The following is a 23,296-nucleotide window of genomic DNA, read 5'->3' on the forward strand; positions in this document are numbered from 1 at the left end:
AGGTGTTGCTAGACCAACATAGCAATTCATGTGAACCCAACAAGCCCTATTGCTGTTCAAAAATTTATTTGCCAAGCTGATGTACCAATGGCATGACACCATTTGTCTTAAATGAACAAAGAATGATTGATTAGTAGAGCGAAAATTTTGAAGCAATTTAAGAACTTTATTTTAGTATATTTTTTAATACACATGGTGTCATGTCATTGGTTCATCAGCTTCGAACATAAATTTCGAAATAGCAAATCTTTGTTTCGTAGCATCCCCATACCCCGTAACAATGTTCCAAATATCCTACTTAGCAAAGTTAGCAGTTCAGAATCTGGCTTAGTCCTTTAGGATTTCTCTTTTACTCACATTGATCTTCGGAATCACAACATATCATCCAGATCCACGACCCCATCGAGTCTGAGATCAATGATGAACCCTCTCACAAGACATTCCGTGATTCAACAAAACGCCAATAATAAATTGCTTCTGGCACACCAAACCAGACCTCTTTAGGCCTCTATGATCATTAATAAAGGATTTCAATCAAGTTTCCATAAAACCTAATGAAGCAACAATAATGGCCTACCAATATTCAGAACCAAAGTGTTACAAATTTGGCTTTAATTAGGGACAACTTCTTGTGGGTCTAATCAGACCTTCCTACCTAGTGTGAAGTTATACTGAAGCTTTATATTATTTTTCTGATATTGTAGTTACACAAATAGATCAATTTATCTTTCCTATAGGATTCATGATACATATTAGATTTTTTAAATAAAATAAAAAATTAAGAGATATGCTATTGCCACACCAACTTTTGTTAATGCCATACCAATTCCTATGTAAATCACCAAAGAATGCACACAGTTCAGGTGGCATTAGCACAAGTTAGTGTGGCAATAACAGTTCTCAATTTGATCAAAATCAATGAAGAGTAAAACCTTTCTTCTCTTGAATCCTGATAAAAAGGTTTCAAAGACGGACAACCACTGTACTAAAAATTGTTAAAAAGTGTTCACCAACGATGATAAATGTTTCCTTTTTTAGAATTTTATGCTTTTACATCCACGAGGCACCTTATCATTTTGTAGAGTTCTCAGATTTTTGTGTTCTACATATCAATGAGGCCCCCCCCAATTATGTTATTGGGTTCCATGTGAGCGTGCGGTGCGGTCCATCAGATTGATGTTCCTTCAGTCCATGCCAACCCAATCTCGTTGTTTCACTAGTGAGTGATAGAATCAATTTTCAATTTTGTTGATTGTTAATCTCGTCATTGATGTCATAACTAGTCTTTCATTTCAAAAGCCAAAACTATTTCGACCAACTTATTGCATGGTAATTACAATAAAATTAGAAAGTCAGCTTTAAGAAAATTAAAAAACAATCTACACTTTAGTTGGTAAGTTAATGAAAAATGCTCTATTAAACTATACAAAATACAATTCATCTCATGTTCAGTCATCATTTTCTGTACAGTTCTTACCAAATGTCGATAATTGGAAAACAAGAAGATTAATTTCTCAGAACAGAATTTAACCTTTTCATGGGACACGCTCCAATACTCGTTGCAATGCCTTTTTAATGCCTTCTTGATCAAGTGTAGTTGTCAGATGTACTTCTTGCACCTGAAACAGATATGAATCTCATCTTAACATTTGGTATGCAGCAAATCATTTCCAAGTGCAAATAATTTTCTGAAATCCATTTTATTGATGCTTTTGATTACACAATGCAAAACATTTGCATTGCAAAAAAGTTTGCATGGATCACCTAAATTCTTAAGAAAATTCAGCAAATGATTTGCAGCAAAAAAGTACTGCAAATCATTTGCAAAATTATTCGGCTCCAACCTATGCATATCAAAATTATTAAAATGCCTCTTTTCAAGGAAATTAATCGAATTATAAAAAATGGATAGCTGTCATTGCCACACCAACTTTTACTAATGCCACACCAATTCCTATGTAAATCATCAAAGAATTGCAACACAGTTGTTGTGGCATTAGTAAAAGTTGGTGTGGTAATAGTAACTCTCAAAAAATACCATTAGTACTTGGGACAACAATATGCACATAAATTTATGCCTCCTCCAAAATACATTAAATTGCATCTTGAAAATACAAAAAATACCTCTCATCAAAGAAACATTTAAATTATAAAAATAGCCCTCGATACTAACTGAAATAAAACACCTATGAATTTATAAAAATACCCTTCATCGATTTTATTACAAAATATCCCTCATTATGAAGGTATTTTTGTAAATTCATATGCAGGTTATTGCAACAAGTGCTAAAAGTATTTTTGGAATTTGAACAGTTTATTTGATGACGGATATTTTTATAATTCCAATATGTAAATTACCATACCTTTTGATAGAGATACTTTTTGTAAATTCATACCAATATTAATGTAGCAAGTATTGAGGGTATATTTGTAATTTGAATAATTTCTTTGATGAGGTTGAACTAGTTAATTATTCTCATGTTTTATTTTAACAAGAAATCACAACAATTTTTTTTTATTGCTAATATCAACCAACCACAAAAAAAGATTCGCAAGAGATTTCCCAATGGTTACCAAGCAAATAATAAATCTTTCACCACAAACTATTTGCATGCAAATGACTTGTAGTGTACCAAGCAGGGCTTAAAAGAGACAATTTTCATTTCTGATAAATACATAAAATCAGTAAGAATAGAGAAAAAGAAACCCAAAAAGGAGGAATTAGACAGACCTGTCTGCCAGCTCGAGCAAGGAGGGTGCATTGATTGTCCACAGCGGCTGCCTGTGAGTAATGCGAAATGAAAACATTGAAGGGGTAAATGAAGATAAAATAGAAATAAAAAATCTCACCATTCAAACAACTAGACCGACAACTCACATTTGAAAGCCAAAGCTGCAAATCTTGTGAAACCACACGTTTCTCGAACCCTTGCCTAATGATTCTTACTTCACTTATGCTGTAAACAAATTGGAGAAATGATTAAATAAAGACCTATACAACTTTCTTATGAACTAAAGGTCCTTATTGAGAAGAAAAAATTTTATGGAAAGTCCTTTTTAGAACTTTTCTGCTTTTTTTTAATTTGGCGTAGCTCGTGCAGAACATTTGGAATTATTCAGGCCATCTTCTTTCAAAGGTAGCAAAAGAATCTACAAGATTGGCTTTTCAAGAGAGGTTGTGATTGAGCTTTAGTTTCAAGCAGAAAAATGAAGATAGCCCATTGTTAACTTGGAAACTAAGAATAATCAAGTTAAACTATTTTGTGATAAAGGGATTAGAAAATACAAAGAGTGCAAAATGAACAAAAGAAATTTTCAAAAACATTGGTTAAATTGTTGTTCTAGTTATCCACAATTATGACAATTTCTTCCCAATAAAGTCCCACAGTTTCAGAAACAAAATTTTCGTAAGAGAAACAAATTATAATGCAGTTGTACCCATCTTCTTGCAATAGCTCTTTGCAGATACTATCAAGTCCTGGAAGAGGTTCGATGTTCAATCCGTCTGGTGTGATTGAAGTATTGATGCCAAAATGACCATCCTGCAAGTTTGGTATTTCATTAACAATTGGCAATAATTTAGCTTTTTCAATAAAGCAAGATTTGATTAAACCCACCTGAGGAATTACTCTGTCCAACGTCTCTAAAAGAGGATCATCCTCCAATTGTTTGATTGACAAGGCAACCCTTGACTTTTCCCTGCATCGTAGAGTCAATCAAAGCACAAATGGAGAACAAATTTAAAGTAGACAACAGAAAGAAACAACCGCAAGAGAACAGAAGAAATTAAATGATATTTAATCGTTACAAATCAAAGCTAGTTTCAACTTTGAGATCAAAGATAACCAAATAAACAAGGGAATGAAATTTTCAACTTCAAAAGGAGTTCATCTTGCAAACAAATGCTAAATAAGGACAAATGACATTACAAACAATGATGACTAGAAGTTTAGCGGCATATGAGTAAGTGAAATCTTAGACTAGCAAGCCAATGAAAACTTCTCGCATGAGCATGCCAACTCAAATGCTCGTTATCATGATGTAACATCAATGTTCCAAGTTCAAACCATAACCACATACCACAAATCAAGCAAAGACTGGAAGTCTAGCACTAATATCTCATCGCTAAGATTTTTATTTTTAGCCTGAACTCACTGCTTGAAAGTAAATAACTGGTTTGTGTCTCACATGTCTCTGCATTCAAAATTCAAGCCCCCTTCAAATAACCATTTTGTTTCTTCATTCATGACTTCTAAAGAAAACTACTTGCCCATGCCTTCCTACTTTGAGCCTCCCCAATGAAGTAGTAGAATGAAGAAGACATTTACCGCTTCTCTAACTTAAACATAGAGTTTTCTACTTGACATGAAAATTCCAAGGAAAGATAATCAATAAGTTAACTCTTCTTTACACTATAGCCTTTTAGCGTTTACGTAAAGTAGTTGGTTCGTTACATGGTAAAAATCACATTCGTGTGCATCAAAGTGCAACAAACAATCATATGGAGTAAATAAATGACCATTAGTATCATTCCACTACAAATTGGAGCAAGTATCCAAGAGCCCGACAACCAAACAACTACGTACTACCTTGAAATCAAGGTTTAGAATGCCAATCTGTTTAATTGTTTCCGTTTTGTAAAGACGGAAGGGAACTGAAGCATTTCCAAACATTTGAAATGTATCAAAATATTTTTTCATGATATAAGATGTATTTATATATTAGTAATCTAAACATTGGATTTTAAACCAATTAAAATTGGCTTTTATTCATAATAAAATATAGGAATTGAACTCAATTTTCACATCGATATGCATTAAAAAATTTAAAACATTTCCAAAACAAAAAACAATTACTTTGAAACATTGCATTTTATGTGTAAATAAGGCTAGAATTAAAAATTTTAATGAAAAGTTAGATCACACTTTTATATCGATAAATAATGAAAATGTGTAGGGTAAGCTCTCTCTCTCTCTCTCTCTCCCTATATATATTTATATATATACGTATGATCTCTCAAACTATATTTTTATTTGTTTTCCATTTTAAATGTTGGGAAAATAGTGAAAGAGTTCTTCCGTAAGAATGCTTCGCAAGACATTCATATAAATTTGAATTTCAATAAAGGAACCTTTCCTGTAACCAGAATATTTGGATGTTTTGTGAAACATCCCGAAACATGTTAAAACATTTTAATAAATTCAAAATTTTGAAACATATAGTAGTGTTTTGTTCATGTCAAAATAAAAAATAGAAAACTCCGACAAACATGCTAAAACATTGAACCTTAGTCATGGTGTATAACTCCTATGATCCAACAATTTGAATGTTTTGGAATTTTGAAAATGTTTTGGTCGAGACTGTCTCAATTTTTTTACCCAACCGAAACTTTGCCTCGAGAAAATATTTTAAAGGGAAAATTACTTAATGAACCGTGATGGAGGGGTTTCTTTCTGAATACCCCCAATTTTTCAATGGTAACTTGATAGTCCATTTGTATAGTTTTTCTTTCTTAATGACCCCTCATCCCCCTTTCAATTGGTGAGATCGATGATTCAAATTGTTGAGATCAACAGTTCAAATCATTGAGATAACCTTTGCTCCAACTGTCTAGATCGATTGCTTACAAAAGTCAATATCAACAAATGTAAATCATCGATCTCAACGTTTGAATATGAATCATCGAGATGAACGATTTAAATTATCAAGATAGACTGTGTTACAATCGTCGATCTCGACATTTCAACATGAATCATCAAGATTAACAATTCAAATTGTCAAGATCAACGATTGAATGGTTGATCTCAACAATTTGAATCATCAATCTCGACTTTTGAGTACATCGTTTTATCAAGATGAGGGGATATTAAGAAAGAAAGACTTAACTAACTAGGTTGTTAAGATACTGCCCCAAACTCAGGGTGCATTTAGAAAGACATCCCTACCACAGACCTTAGTCACAATAACTAAATACACCTTAGTATGTATTATGTAAAACACTTGCCTCTATGAACAAACTATTCAGTACTACATGAACACGCTGTGACATTTGTTATCTTTTAAATATATATGACAAATTATCGATAAAAATATATATATATATATGATCAATTAATAATATATCCAACAACTTAGAATGTAAGTCTGCTTGTATGAGCGTACTAATAAGCTTAAAATTCCTTTCTACTAATGAATGAATATTATGTTTAATTTATATGTCCATTCTAGAAGAATTTATAGATTTTGTTAAATTATAGCTTTATCATTATTTTTTAATAATTTTAAAAAAGAATATTTTGATCGAATTGTATTGTTGTTCGATATATCCCTCCAAACTCTTATATTTTATTTTTTTCATAGGTAAATGGGTGAAGACACTGTTTTCAACAGAAATGTTGCATTTTATAATTGAAATTTGATTATTTTGGTCAAAATTGTTACCGTTTGCCAAAATATTTCTCAAAAGAAACAGTGATTTCAACTTATATATGCAGAAAGGAAATGTAGAATGGAAATACTTTGGCATATTTTGTGGAAATATGTCAAAATTTAATTATGTTTATGACCAATTAAATCAAATGAAAAACTCACCTATCTATTTGAATAACTTTGACTTGCACTTCATCACCTTCATTTAGGATGTCTCTGACATCCTGAACTAAATCCCAAGAGACCTCGGAGACATGTACAAGCCCAGTAATATGGTAATTACCTGCATAACAATTACGACATAGTAGTCATCTTTCCTCAATGCAGCTAAACATTTGCACCAAAAAATGAAGAATGGGAATTTTCATATCGCAGGTTGGAAGTACCATCGAGGAAGCATAAGTGAACAAAGGCACCATAGTCTTCCATTGAACCCACCCTTCCCCGAAAAACATCCCCTACTTTTATTTGTCCTGATAGTTTTGACCAAGTGGCTTCTTTTTCCGAGAAGATCAGCTTTCTATTCTCCTCACTTGCTTGGATTACCTAGAAGATTGATAAAAACAAACAAGATGGTAGTTCTTCAATTATTCTATAAGAGATGGACTATCATAAGAGCATTTCAAAAAGATCTAAATTTTTATCTCCGTGAAACGAGAAGCCTACTGAGACCTAACAAAGGAGCAAATCAGAATCTGTTTTATCATCATGAAATGGTTGATCAAATAAAGAGAAAAAATGAGTTTTAACAACCCAAGAACTAAGAACCAATAAAAACCCAAAAACATAAATTAGGCACCCTCTATCAGACACCATGTATCTCCCACACCAGAGTTTTTCTTTTCTGTTTTTGTTAGTCTGGTTGGAGTTGTACTTGTTTAGAGGTTTTAGTATTAGTGTACTGCCGGGTTTCTGTTTAGGCCTTAACTCTGCCTATGTAGTGTGTCTTGCATTGTTGCATGGCCAGTCAGAAGCCTAGACAGAGGAGAGCCATGTCAGGTTGGCAATGGCCTAAAAACTTTCCGTCTTCTAACATGAATTCTGCTCCTTCATACCATTGATAGAATTGAAATGGAAGGGTAGGACTTGTTCAGATAACCCCATACACGAGGATACGGCATCGAAGATCATGCCCTGCTTGAAGAGAGAGAGAGACTCCGCAAAAAGCTTACCCAAAAAATAGAAAACCTAAGTACTAATTAGAACCTTCAACTTGCACCAGAACACTCCCACGGATGGGATCATTGCTTTTTCATTGTACACAATCAAAACATCATAATCGACATTAATTTATCTTGTCTTCTACTGTTGCTATTCCTAGATTTCCTATGCTTAGCACACATGATTCATCCAACTCAACATCCTTATCTTTGTGACACCCACTCTATTTGTTTCTTGACAGCCCATGATTCAGCTCCAACGCAAGGCTGGTCTCGTTGCTTTCTAATAAAATTTCCCTTTAGTTTTGTTAGAGTATTAAGTAGGAAGCAGTGTAATCAGGCGTATTGAGATACACTAAATCATATTTATGAAGATTAGAATAGATTTGGTAAGATCAGATTAGATAATGATTTGTTAATATAAGAACCGATTGTGGTCATCCAATCCCATCGGTTAGGATTGCTTATGTTTTCTATATAGACCCTCATTGGGGTGGTTGTATTTGATCATTCAAGTTTTCAAATAATAAATCTGATCCTAGTATTTTCACATGGTATCAGAGCTCAAGCTCTACTGAGCACACCGTTCTTGGTATGCCATCCTTTTGTCGGTGGTGTCGTCACACTGACACCACTGACAAAACCTCACTCATCTGTTTAGTGCATTGCACCCAATCTTTCTTACAGGCATTTCATCAAACATATTAAATTCAAACCCCTATCACCACCTTCCACAGTTTAATAGCACCATTGCTGCACATTTATTAACATCCAGCCATTGCAACCAAGACTGCATTCACTGTTTTTCAGATATATTTCTGTTAGGAATCACAGGTCTTCTTGTTTAAAAAAAAATAACTTGAAGAAAGAAGAGGAAGAGATGGGGTTTGTGAACTAGCATCTCCAATCCATCATTTTCCCTCACAGACAGTTTTGATGCCTCCGATTTGTTCAACAATTACAAGCACATCATAATCCTTGCTGTGAGCTATCTGTAACAAATAAGAAGAGCTTTCATTGTCATCTGATGCCATTAGAAATATATAATCCTTATGTTTTGTACGCCTGATTACACTGCTTCCTACTTATGAGAAATCATAAGAAATCATATTTATGAGTATTAAGTATTTGCCCAAGACCCATTAACATAGAGTTCAACCATCTACTATGAGGCCCAAACAAAGTTCTCCATCACTTCTCTTTTGTAATGAAGTGCAGGTACCCCAATATCCAACTCCCTCATGGAAGCCCAATCATGGTCCGTCAAGGCCCATTTGAGTTGAGCTATTTACTCCTCCCACTCCTCTACACAGTTGGGTAAATGATTCATCATCATCTTTTTCAAGCAAATACTCTCTATGCTACTCAACGGCAATACATATTTGGCAAAAGCAATTCTTCAATGGCAACACACCTACAAGATTGAGGCCTACCATTATTGTCAAAGATTCAGCAACACAAGTGTGGCAATTGACGAATCTTCATTGACTTTTGAAAGCTATTGATTCTATCATACTCATGCTAATCATTGATCACCATGAGTTTGAGAGAGGGTGTTAGAGTATTAAGTAGGAAGCATTGTAATAAGGTGTATTCAGATACACCAAATCATATTTATGAAGACTAGTATAGATTTGGTAAGATTAGATTAGATAATGATTTGTTAGGATTAGATCCGATTTTGGTCATCCAATCCCATCGGTTAGGATTTCTTATGTTTTGTACATAAACCCTCATTGGGTTTATTGTATTTCATCATTCAAGTTATCAAATACTTAATCTGATTCTAGTATTTTTCACAAGTAGGAAGTTACACATTGATCAGATAACACTCCAGAAGTGTTTCTTCACTTAAGCCACCAATCACTAATTTAATTGGTCCCTTCCAATCGAAGTTGTTGGGGAAGTTCAAAATAGAAGAAGAAAAACCTCCAAATGGTACTTACTGGCCTAGATACTGCTCATGATACAGTTTCTAAGAGATAATCTAGTGGATAATATGAAAGAAAGGTGTCTCGAATAGGTGCATTTAAATAATAGAGCATGTAAATGAGGGAGCAGGAACAAAGTACGGGTATGCATCAATGAATAAGACAATGCATATCAATTTTTGACCATGTACAGTGTGCCTTATTATCTAATAGCAACAATTCATTAAGAACAATTTAGTTATATACTTGTTGTATCTTCATAACAGCATGTTGGGGGGATGAAAATCATCATCACAATCCCTTCTGATAATAGATGATAATCATTTATTTTTCTTCTTCTTTTTTGATATTTACGTGTAGATGATAAGTCTTACAAATGTACTTCCAGTACTGGGTCTCTCTAATGGCATTAATGAAGTATTAGAAGATCGATGCTTAACACTATCAAAAATATATGGAGTACTCAGTGGTACCATAACCATGGTTTAAGTTCCGTACCATCTCGGAATGTTTTGGCCAAGACTAGGACAATACATTGACCCCAAAACATTCAATGTTTTGGTTTTTCGGATCGTCTCAGAACGTATCCGTCGAGAAAGCCTTTGATTTTCTCCTGACCAACACATTGCCTCGATATATGGATTTTAAACCTTGACCACAACTAAGTAATTTGAACACAGTACAGCTATTATATGCAGTGGATGGATCGCATAAGCATCGAAGAGAATGATGATGATAATGTGAATGACAGGTTCTTTTCAATGTAGTTATTAAGCTTTTACTAAATTAAATGCATGGGATCATGTAAGAGGGACTGAGACTCTGAACTCTTGGTGTATCATAAAAACTATGACATTGGATTTTTAAAATAATCCATTAAATTTAAAAATCAACAGGAAATTAAGTCCAGCTAGATGTGAAACAGAATAATTATAACATCTCAACATGAATTAAATTATTCAGTACCTTTACTGAAATAAGAGAACCAATTAGATCTTTTGCTATCTCTTGAATCGCTTTCTGAGGTTCTACATGAGACAATATCACAATATAGCGATGATAGGTTAGCAATCTTTGTTTATCCAGCAGTTATGAACAACAAATTGCTAATATGAGAAATTAAGAAACCAAGAGTAATAACAGATAAGTATGTAACCAAGAGTTTATAAACGAGAGCAATGAAAGTAGAATAGTGAAGCTTGAGATTTGTATCAGTTGATGAGATCATTGAATGTGTTTGAAAAAACATTCCATCTTGTTTCCACCTACTGAAAGCTTAATGACGGAAAATTACCAAAGCAGACTTGACAAGGAGATAGAAAAGATCCAAGACATTTATTTAATTTTTGAGTATAATTTAATTAGGACTTTTTGTTTAAATGGGATCTCATGTGCCTGGCTCCAGATTAGTTTCTATCTTTCTAAGATCCACATTCCCCAACATACAACAAAATATGTTAGTGTCCATAAGATCCTCTCTATGCAAAAAAGCCAAAATTGGCCGACTTCGAAATGGTTCCAAAACAGACTTGGAAAGATCCACTTAATAAAGAATAGTGACAGGAAGTGAGGAATCTCTAACATAGGGGCAATGTCAAATAATGCAGCTAACCAGAAAGTGATTTTGGATAGCACTTTTGGACCTCAAATAGAAGCAATAGGGAACTACATGACAAAGTAGGCACCGATGATTTGTAAAAAAATATGACCAAGAAACTCTATTCCTATACAGGCCCACTCCCTTCGGTCCTCATCTAACAACTATTGGAACACGAGGAATTTGACTTATCAAGTTAACAAATTCCTAAATCTCCCAATCAATTGAACCCCCCATGAAGCCAATGTCCCAGACCATTGACTCCCACTTTGAATCATGAAGGCATCCTGATGAGGACATCAAATCCTGAAGAGTAGATTTTAGCTTTTATTTGGATTTCTGTTTAAGGGCTTTAATTTAACGTTTTTTGGGCTTATTTTGATGTTTTATTAGCCCATGGTCTTAGTATAATATTTAGGGCCAATTTAGTAATTTTAATTTGTCTTTTATTTATATTTATTAGGGTTGAAAAATTAAGAGAAGGAAAGTTACGAAAATTAGGTTATTTGTCAAGTGTTTTACATTGATTAGGACTCTTACATTTATTTTCTTTATATAGATTGTATTAAGATTGTTTTTAATAATGAAGAATGACAAATAAAATTGAGATTGGAGCTTTGATATTCACATTAATAGTGTGGTGTGAGGTCATTTTGGAGTGAGTCCAATATAAAATTATTTTCTTCTAATCTTTATTTTTCTTTTCTATTATTTTGTTTTTCTTGATTTTCTTGAAATCTTGAATTTATCAAGAACCATCTTTTCATGATTTTCTTTTAATCCTTATTGTTCTTGATTTTCTTGATTTTTATTCTTGATTCTTGATTCTTAAGTTCTTAAATTCTTGAAGTCTTGAATCTCAATTTCTTAAAACCCAATTTATTTTACCCTTGATTCTTCCCCACTTTCTTTAACCCTTATATCATTAATCTCTTTACCAAATCTTAACCCTTAATCATTTCATTACCCTACAAACCTTTAACCATTTTCATTAGGATTGTGGTCATCCTTGCAAAAAGTCATAATTAAATTATTTTACTTTTAGGTTTATCCTAATCCCCAACCAGATTTCCCTAAACCGCCTTAGTTTCCCCATTCTACCCAAATCCTAAACCAAATTTCCTAATCCCAAATTTCCCCTTCTTCCTTCAACATCCTATATCAGATTTGGAATCAGAGCCTAGATTCAGGCAACACAAATTAGTATATCACGTTAAAGGGAGATGGACTCAATAGAGATGTTCTCAGAGGAGTTGAAAAATATGTTGTCAAAATTACGTCGAATGCGTCACTTTCAAGCATATCTTCGCATTGTTCGTAGCCATATTATAAAGGAAAGAGAAGAACACAGGCAATTAAGAGACCCATGGTATGAGTTCATACAATTTGTGCTCCAAGTACAATCATTTTGGACACTTTAAATTAGAGTGCTCAAACAGGGATAATGAAGCAAATGTGACATAAATCCATGCAACTAAACTCAAGGCGAGTAATTAAGAAATCTATGAACTTAATCTAAGTGATAGTAAGATTGACGAGTGTGAGACATCATTATTGTTTCTTGAAGAAGAATCTAAGTCTGAAAATTTGAACAATTGGCACAAGAAATTGTGGAGCCACTACATCCTTTAATTTTAACACCGATTTTATCTCTTGAAAAAAAAAAAGTAGATAATATTTTGGATAAATCAATGAATTATGCTAGCTTTAGGTCCTATCAAAAAATAAGAGTCCAACTTTGGTTCGATGATTTCAACGTCTGGGAAGGGATTGAATTGAAGACTCGACATCATGATAAATTAAAATGGAAGACCCCACCTTGAGATGCATTTATTAAGAAGCAAGTCAGGATCATATTGCACATGGACTACAAAGATTTCATTTGCTGGAAAATTACCACAATTTTATTTCGCCAATGGCGAAATCTTCCCAGCCAAGGAGACTTGATGGAGGCATCAAATCCTGAAGAGTAGATTTTAGTTTTTATTTAGATTTTTGTTTTAGGACTTTAATTTTATGTGTTTTGAGCTTGTTTTGATGTTTTATTGGCCCATGGTCTTAGTATGATATTTAGGGGAAATTTAGTAATTTTAATTTGTCTTCTATTATGTTTATTAGGGTTGAAAAAGTAGGAAAAAGAAAGTTACAAAAATTAGATTATTTGTTTGATGTTTTAGTTTGATTAGGACTCTTAGATTTATTTTCTTTATATAGATTGTATTAGGAATTTTTTAATAATGAATAATGATGAATAAAAAAAAAGGTTGAGCTTGAACTTCCCAGCAATGAGTGTGGTGTAAGGCCATTTTGGAGTGAGTCCAATATAACATTTTTTTTTCTTCTAATCTTTATTTTTCTTTTTTATTCTTTTGTTTTTCTTGATTTTCTTTTAGTTCCTTGTTCTTGGTTTTCTAGAATTTTTTATTCTTGAAACTCCTTTCTTGATTCTTGATTCTTGAAATGTCACACCCCAAAAACTCAACCCGAATCCCCATGATTCCCAAGTTGAATCCCGAGACATAATATAAAACCCATATCATGATAATCAATACATAAACGTAAACGACAAATAATATAACTATATGTCATACCTGATCATTGCGCAACAGAACAAATACTTATCCTCAAACATCAGAACACTTGACATATATACATAAAACAGTAATGACATAATACGGTGTTCATAATTACATAACAAAAACGACAGCTAAACACTTAAACCTAACTCTAGTTTAAGACTCATTACTAGTAGTACTCATGCTCCACTCCTGGAAGCTTGGACTGATCATCTATAAGGCCATGGTACTGAGCCTCCTTGGAAAGAACACCTAAACTAGGTGCGCCAGAAATTTGTGATCTCGTAGAGGTGAGTAACAGGAAAGTTACCCAGTAGGGGAATCTTACAATTCTAATTAATAACACCCTATATGTAGTTTAAACATTCTAGGAATTCGTAAATCATGCATATTTGATATTTAACACATCATTGAAAATAATTGAACCTCGATATCATGAAATCTAGTAGGAAATTGAAACACAATTAAAAATCTGTATAAACAATTGTTCATAATATAACATCGAATAATAGAGTACTATAATAGAGAGATGAGGGTCACGACTGATGTGAACATCTCAGTCAAAATACGATTATTCCAATACTTCACCAGTGTGGAACCCCACCGTTAGTTCCTGATTCTATGGCCAGCCTCTGCCACAATTTGGGTAACTGTTTTCCGGCTCAGGTTGACCGTTGACCAAGGCCTTAAGAAACGGGCCAAATCAAGTAGGTCATTCTTTCTTGACTACTCTAGACTATTAATGATTATTAACTAGCCATCTTCATCTATGCCAATCTAGCGTGCATGTGATCCTCGATAATCTCTATCAATCATAAAATGATCTACATCTTGTTCTCTATTAAAGATAGAAAGGAAATTCCCGGATTTTTGTTTTGATGTTGTATTCTTATGTATCCCATAATACATAAGAACTCAAACAACGCAACTGTTATCCTAGAATAACATATCGTTCCGGAAATGTCACAACATGTTATTCTTTATAGGTTTTCACAATCTCTTTAATAAATCACTAAAATGCTACATATAAGTATTTATTTTCTTTTCAAAATGTATTGAAAGTAAAACATACACGTGTTTTAAATACCCAGTCCATTCTTAAATGTACAGTCTCATCTCTCTTTTATTTTTCTTTCTTTCGTGTCTTACACGACCCTTAGTCGAAGCATTTCTCTCATTCACGTCTTACACAGTCTATGACTGAAACATCACTTCCTCTTTTCTCTCTTTTTCGTGTCTTTTACGGCATACGCCGAAGCATCTCACTAACTGGTTATTTTGAAAACACAACAATCAATTGAGAACTCGTTCTCATATTTTATTTTAATAAATTACTTTTCTTACTCGACTTTTTAATTAGAAACATTTCTTGGAAATCCATCACCAAAACGATTAAAATAAATTGTCCACTAGTGTAACTTATTCAAAATCATGCCTATCTATAAAATATATGAATTGTGTATAAAAGCAACAACTTATATAGTTGCTGTATTTTTTTTTTTTGATAAGTACAAAATACGTATAAAGTACATATAAAATATGTATAAAGTAACAAATGGTTTGAGCATTCAATCTAAGTATACATAGTAAAATATTATATAAAAACAGCAACTTTTATAGTTGCTGTATTTATATTTAACACGTATAAATACGTATAAAACACATATAAAGTACATATAAAACAACAATTTTTTTTTATCCTTCTATCTAGCATACATGTTGTGTCAATTTTATACAAAAACAGCAACTTTCATAGTTGCTGTATTTTGTTTTTAGCATATATAAATACGTATAAAACATGTATAAACCAACTACAAGCATGTAATAATTCTTTTTAAATAAAACAACTACTAGCATGCTTTAAACTCATAAAAACAATAATATAAATATATATAAAGTATGTGCATGTTGTTGAAAAAAATTACAAAACAACTTTAGTTTTAAAATTACTAAATCAGAATTGTTTTAAAAACAAAACAAATTCTATTTTACAACTATAAAATCAACAATATATTTTTTTTTAATTTTACTAAAACTATCATAAAGAGTTGCAAGGGATACAAAAACAGCAACTTTCATAGTTGCTGTATTTTGTTTTTAGCATATATAAATACGTATAAAACATGTATAAACCAACTACAAGCATGTAATAATTCTTTTTAAACAAAACAACTACTAGCATGCTTTAAACTCATAAAAACAATAATATAAATATATATAAAGTATGTGCATGTTGTTGAAAAAAAAATTACAAAACAACTTTAGTTTTAAAATTACTAAATCAGAATTGTTTTAAAAACAAAAAAAATTCTATTTTACAACTATAAAATCAACAATATATTTTTTTTTAATTTTACTAAAACTATCATAAAGAGTTGCAAGGGCCTACATCTTTGCTTCTTTTTCTTTTCCTTTCCTTCTTTCCTTTAGCTTCCTTCTTTTTTTTCTCTTCCTTTTTCCTTCTTACTTTTCTCTATCTTCTTTGTGTAGAAGGTGAGACAAACAAAAAAAAAATCAGCTAATATCATATTTAGATATTATCAAATAATATTTAAATATTGTTAAAAAGAATTTTAATTCTTTTAGAATTTCCTAAAAAAAATTGGACTTTATTCAATTTAACTTAGTCAAAGTTGTTTGACTAGAATTGACATGACTTGAGTCAACAATAATTGACTTGACTTGAGTCAACAATGGTTGACCCAGTCAACCTTAGTTGACTTAGTCAAATTTTTTTTTTTTTTTTAACATTACATGAAACCTACAAACCTCAACCCTTAATCCTTCACCATTTTCTTTAACCCTTATTCATTAATATTTTTTCCAAATCTTTAACCCTTAATCATTTCCTTACCCTACGAACTTTTAACCATTTTCATTGGGATGGAATTGTGGTCATACTTGCAAAAGGTCATAATTAAATACCCTAAATCATCCCCTAATCGTAATTTCAAAATGTTGTAATTGGAAAATGTTGTCACCCAAATCCTTAACCCAATTCCAAAATCACCCCAAATCAAATTCCTTAAAACCCCTATTTTCCTCTTCTTCCTTTACTATTCTGGATCACATCCATGATCAAGTTTTTCTTTAACGATATAGACAACAGAGAAGGGAACTGTGCATACAATAGAAAATCACCACACCATCGGTCCTCCCAAAACCGAACCGTTTGCCCTTTACAATCCCTGATTGATATCCTCCCATGAAATTCAAGCAAAACTATATAAATGCCTTTCCAAACACCACACCCGTAAGATGACCTCACCTCTCCACTTTTCCACCCAAAATCCTAGTACTTTTCCTTCATGATTCTCCTCCATAGATTTCCTTTTTCCAACCTAAACTCCCGCAACCATTTTTCTAATGATGCATGGTTCATGTACCTAAAACCTCTCTTGCCTAATCCCCCAATCTTTTTTGCCAAACAAATCATTTTCCCCTTCACTAGGTGAAACTTTTAATTTTCTTCTCCACCATTCCAAAAAAATTCCTTAATAATCTTCTCGAGCTTTGTTTCCACAGCTTGAGAGATCAAGAATAGTGATAAGAAGTAGACATGAATGCTTGAAAGTCAATTTGTAATGTTCAAAATATATATATATATATATATATTATATATATATATATATATTATATATATATATATATATATATATATTGACCAAGTCAACTAAGGTTGACTGGGTCAACCATTGTTGACTCAAGTCAAGTTAATTCTAGTCAAACAACTTTGACTAAGTCAAATTGACTACAGTCCAACTTTTTTTTAGGAAATTCTAAAAGAATTAAAATTCTTTTTAACAATATCTAGATATTATTTGATAATATCTAAATATGATATTAGCTGATTTTATTTTTTTTTGTTTCACTTTCTACACAAAGAAGAAAGAAAAGTAAGAAGGAAAAAGGAAGAGAAAAGAAATAAGGAAGCTAAAGGAAAGAAGGAAAGGAAAAGAAAAAGAAGTAAAGATGTAGGCCCTTGCAATTCTCTACGATAGTTTAGTAAAAATTTAAGAAAAATATTGCTGATTTTATAGTGTTGTAAAACAGAAATTATTATTATTATTTTTTTAATATTTCTGATTTAGTAATTTTAAATCAAAAGTTGTTTTGTAATTATTTTAAAAAACATGCAACATACTTTATATATATTTATATTATTGTTTTTATGAGTTTATAGCATGCTAATAGTTATTGTTTTGTTTGAAAAGAATTATTACATACTTGTAGTTGGTTTATACGTGTTTTATACGTATTTATACATGTTAAAAATAAAATATAGCGACTATGCAAGTTGTTTTTGTATAAAATTGACATAACATGTATGCTAACTAGAATGATCAAAATTTGTTGTTTTATACGTACGTTATACGTGTTTTATACATATTTATACGGGTTAAATATAAAATACAGCAACTATGAAAGTTGTTGATTTTATATTATATTTTACTATGTATACTTAGATTGAATGCTCAAAACATTTGTTACTTTATACATATTTTATACGTATTTTGTACTTATCAAAAAAAGAAAATACAACAACTATATAAGTTGTTTTTATACACAATTCATATATTATATTCATATTTTATAGACAGGCATGATTTTGAATAAGTTAAACTAGTGGAAAATTTACTTTAATCGTTTTGGTGATAGATTTCCAAGAACTATTTCTAATTAAAAAGTTGAGTAAGAAAAGTAATTTATTAAAATAAAATATGAGAACGAGTTCTCAATTGATTGTTGTGTTTGTAAAATACCCAGTTAGTGAAATGCTTCGGCGTATGCCGTATAAGACACGAAAGAGAGAAAAGATGAGGTGATGCTTCAGTCATAGACTGTGTAAGACACGAATGAGAGAAATGCTTCGACTAATGGTCGTGTAAGACACGAAAGAAAGAAAAATAAAAGAGAGATGAGACTGTACATTTAAGAGTGGACTGGGTATTTAAAACACGTGTATGTTTTACTTTTAATACGTTTTGAAAAGAAAATAAATACTTATATGTAGTATTTTACTGATTTATTAAAGAGATTGTGAAAACCTATAAAGAATAACATGTTGTGACATTTCTGAAACGATGTGTTATTTTAGGATGACAGTTGCGTTGTTTGAGTTCTTATGTATTATGGGATGAATAAGAACACAACATCACAACAGAAATTCGGGAATTTCCTTTCTATCTTTAATAGAGAACAAGATGTAGATCGTTGTATGATTGATAGAGATTATCGAGGATCACATGCACGCTAGATTAGCATAAATGAAGATGGCTAGTTAATGATCATTAATAGTCTAGAGTAGTCAAGAAAGAATGACCTTCTTGATTTGACCCGTTTCTTAAGGCCTTAGTCAACGACCAACCTGAGCTGGAAAACAGTTACCCAAATTGTGGCAGAGGCTGGCAATAGAATCAGGAACTAACGGTGGGATTCCACACTGGTGAAGTATTGGAATAATCGTATTTTGACTGAGATGTTCATATCAGTCGTGAGCCTCATCTCTCCATTATAGTACTCTATTATTCGATGTTATATTATGAACAATTGTTTATACAGATTTTTAATTGTGTTTCAATTTCCTACTAGATTTCATGATATCGGGGTTCAATTATTTTCAATTATGTGTCAAATATCAAATATGCATGATTTACGAATTCCTAAAATGTTTAAACTGCATATAGGGTGTTATTATTTAGAATTGTAAGATTCCCCTACTGGGTAACTTCCATGTTACTCACCCCTACGACATCACAAATTTCAGGCGCACTCAGTACCATGGCCTTATAGATGATCAGTCCAAGCTTCCAGGAGTGAAGCATGAGTACTACTAGTAATGAGTCTTAAACTAGAATTAGGTTTAAGTCTTTAGCTGTCGTTTTTGTTATGTAATTATGAACACCGTATTATGTCATTACTGTTTTATGTATATATGTCAAGTGTACTGATGTTTGAGGATACGTATCTGTTCTGTTGAACAATTATCAGGTATGACATATAGTTATTTATTTGTCGTTTATTCTTATATATTGATTATCATGATATGGGTTTTATATTATGCCTCTAGATTCAACTTGGGAATCATGGGGATTCGGGTTGAGTTTTTGGGGTGTGACACAATTTCTCTCCTTTGGAGAGATATTTGGCTTTCCACAAGCCCAATATTTTTTCTATCCTATGTATTATCGAATATCGGATATTTTGACTTTTATATCTTGCACCCAAGGAAGTCCCAAGTATAAGGATGGAAAAGAACTTGCTTGACAACTAGATGACCCAACAAGCGTGCTGAGATCAGAAACTCCTTCAACCCCATAAACTATGCTCTTTTACAAATGTACTTGTCAATCCAAAAATTGCCTCATAGCAACGTAGCGAATCCCTCACGATATATGAACGTCAAACCAAAGAGAAAATTGACTCTAGAAATAGCAACTTTGATACCTCTTGAGGTTTTGAGAGAGAATTCCAATGGAAACCTAACAACCTTATTGTGCATTGCAGAGTTAAGATGAGTTGAAGACCTGAGGGGTTGTAATTGTGCCCGTTATCCCGAGCATGACTTTGATCCATTTAGATCAATCTCCTAAACTTCCACATGCTGCAACTCCGGGTTAGCTTTTGTAACCAAAGTTATCTTGCTGAATAATTTCTGAAGATTTTTTTTTAACAGCTCAAAACTTGCAATGAGACCCTAATTATTTGTAGTTATTGGATCTCCCCTTAGCATGGATCTAGAACTTTGTTTTCATAAGATACCTATTATCCAGCCCATTAACGCTTTGTCAGGCTTCTTCAAGGTGGGTAGCCTCCAAGTCAGTGTTGTGGAAGCAAGGGGTCGATTGACTCAACGAAACAGTATAACTTCGGTCTTTTGCAATCAGAAGCAAGAAAATGGGTTTCATTACGTTTGAGAGAGAAATGAGGAAGAAGAAGAAGAGTACCAAAGAGAGAAGTGGTGAACAAGTGAGAGAGGGAGAAAAGCAAACACCAATATAATTGAACATCTCTCTCTCATCTCTAATACATATTACCTCAAAACAGTATTAACTAAAATGCTATAAAAAGTGAATAAACCAAAATGCCAACACCACCTTAAACTAGTTATCTAATGGCATAAAGCATGATTGCACTACATTAATGTTACCCTCATGTTGAACCATATAGATTATAGCGCCTATTTTTTAATAGACTCAATCTATCCGACCTCACCTAAGTGCCTCGGTGAACAAATCTGGTTGACTCATGGATTTGACATATGGAGAGGAAAACTGTTGCTGATAATATTTTTCAAACCATTTTGATATGCTTAGTGCTTTCATGACATACCAGATTGTTGGCAATGTGAGAAGTCTCTTAGGTGTCAAAGCATAATCTCATAGGCGTGTCTACCTCAAAACTGAGTTATTTACCAAATAAACTCATACCAGATGAGCCAAACTCTCTATTTTGCTTCTGCACTAGATCCAATCACTAGACTTTATTTCTTACTTTTCAATGTGAAAATTTTGCCTCCTATAAATGTATAGCAACCAGTAGTGGACTTTCTATCAGATGGGAATCCGTCCCAGTCAGCAAAAAAAAATCCACCCTTAAATGCCCATTTGACTTGTACAAGAGCCCTCGTGCAGACGAATCATTCAATTATCTCCAAATATGAACTATGGCATCTGTATGTGGCACATAGGGAGACCAAGGAACTGACTAATACTGCATAGGAAATGTCCAGCCAAGCAATCATATGATAAAAAAGTTTACTCGTAAGTCTGTGATATTGATTAGAGTGGGAGCCATGTGCTTCAGTTCTGCTCTATTTAGCAACAGTTTTTTTTATTTACAACAAAAATTATATAAAGAAAACACAAATATTATTTAAAAGGATCAACTAATAACATAGTATACAATTGAAAGCTAAGTAAATGTTAGAAAGATGCAGAGACCTTTCATTCATTGAAACTACAAGCCTTCAGCTGAAAGGCTATCAAGAACATCAAAATAGAGAAGTTATGGTCATTGTTTCAAGAAATTTTCATAGTTACAGATGAGAATACAAAAATAATGTGAATCAGTCTTATCCAGAGAAAACTTTAAAAAAAATTATGTAATCGTACAAGAGACATTATCTACCAAGGTAAAAACAATTAAAGAAACATAATACCTTTACATGAATGAGAAGGACTCAACAGCGGGTAGGGAAGAAATCCAAGAAGTGAATAAAATCTAACCAGCAATCCTCCACCATTGGAGCCTTCAATCCGACCCTCATAGATGGCTCCACTATCTTTAAAAGCCCCTGCAGCCTTCCAATCAGCAGACCTCTACTTCTTTGCAGAAGCTAAGTATTAGATCATAATATTAATTAAGAGAAGAATAAAGCAACCCTATTTTTTTTTACAGATAGATAAAAAGATATCATTAAGGGGAAAAAAACACGCACATATCAGAACAAAGGAAGCTCAATAACGCACGAAAGACACAAACATCCTTATAAGCCGAAGGCAAACTCTCTAAATGTTACTTAAGCACACAAAATTACGCAATCAAGGAATCTAATTTAAAAATAGTCATTTAAAAACACAACGTTTGAACTCCTTATGAAGCTTAGATCATAAGAACTCAATTGTAACGCCCCAGACCCACGATAGTACAATATTGTCTGCTTTGGGCCGAAGTCCGCATGGCTTTAAAACGCATTGTACTATGTAGGATATGATTTGTCTTTATAGACCAGGATCTAAATGTTCTCATGTTCGATGTGGGACTAAATTTCACACTCCTTCCTGCAATTCCACCCTGCAACGTGATGGCTTCACTTCGACCACGCTATCTCCGCAGCCCTTTCCACGTCCAGCCAGTAGTGTACTAGTAAGGCCGTGATAAAATCCCTACCAAGCAGGAAGAGCCGTCCTCAACTCTAATACCATTTGTAACACCTTAGGCACACAATAATACAATATTGTCCGCTTTGGGTTGAAGCCCGCATAGTTCTAAATCCTGTTGTACTATGTAGGATCTAGTTTGTCCTTATAGAACAGGATCTGAACGTTCTTATATCCAATAAGGAACTAAGTTTCACACTCCTCCTTGTCATTCCACCTTACAATGTGACGGCTCCATTTCAACCACACGGTCTCCACAGGGCTTGAGGCATTACAAATTGTATCAAAGACAATGCCGGCTCTTTCTGTTTGGTAGGGAGGTTGTCAAGACCTCGCTGGTGCGCTACTGGCTGAACATGGAAAGGACTACGGAGACCACGTGGTTAAAGTGGAGCCGTCACGTTGCGGGGTGGAATGACAGGGAAGAGTGAAACTTAGTCCCACATCGGACAGGAAAACGTTCAAATCCTAATCTATAAGGACAAACATAACCCTACATAGTAGAACGCATTTTAAAATCATGGGGACTTCGACCCAAAATATATAATATTATACTATTGTGAACCTAAAGCGTTATAATGACGCAAACAAATATTCTTGTTTCTTACTAGCGAGATGGATTTTTTAGTACAAGTTACATCCTCAATGGGGTACCCTCCAAATCTGATTTATCCACCCCTTTACGAATTATGGATAGGTAGAAAATCCGATTTGGGTCATC

General features: G+C 33.0%; 1 protein-coding gene across 2 annotated transcripts in view; it reads right to left on the reverse strand.

Moving 5' to 3' along the window:
* Nucleotides 1-1,333: 1,333 nt before the first annotated feature.
* The window catches only part of LOC147382527 (Nucleic acid-binding proteins superfamily), a 30,227-nt gene continuing 8,264 nt past the window's right edge, over nt 1,334-23,296 (reverse strand). The window contains exons 2-10 of one of the 2 annotated variants that reach the window (XM_086427352.1): nt 21,855-22,014; nt 10,487-10,548; nt 6,816-6,975; nt 6,592-6,712; nt 3,618-3,699; nt 3,439-3,542; nt 2,879-2,957; nt 2,732-2,782; nt 1,334-1,619 (exon numbers count right to left, since the gene is read on the reverse strand). In XM_086427352.1, coding sequence (XP_086283478.1) covers nt 1,536-1,619; nt 2,732-2,782; nt 2,879-2,957; nt 3,439-3,542; nt 3,618-3,699; nt 6,592-6,712; nt 6,816-6,975; nt 10,487-10,548; nt 21,855-22,014 — 903 coding nt within the window. In that variant the 3' untranslated portion in view covers nt 1,334-1,535. The remainder of the gene's footprint in view (nt 1,620-2,731; nt 2,783-2,878; nt 2,958-3,438; nt 3,543-3,617; nt 3,700-6,591; nt 6,713-6,815; nt 6,976-10,486; nt 10,549-21,854; nt 22,015-23,296) is intronic. The other variant, XM_086427353.1, reaches the window with a different exon arrangement.

The sequence above is a fragment of the Akebia trifoliata genome, chromosome 16 (assembly GCF_017979445.1).
Source record: "Akebia trifoliata isolate Shusen 1 chromosome 16, ASM1797944v1, whole genome shotgun sequence".
In the NCBI taxonomy this organism is placed as follows: Eukaryota; Viridiplantae; Streptophyta; class Magnoliopsida; order Ranunculales; family Lardizabalaceae; genus Akebia; species Akebia trifoliata.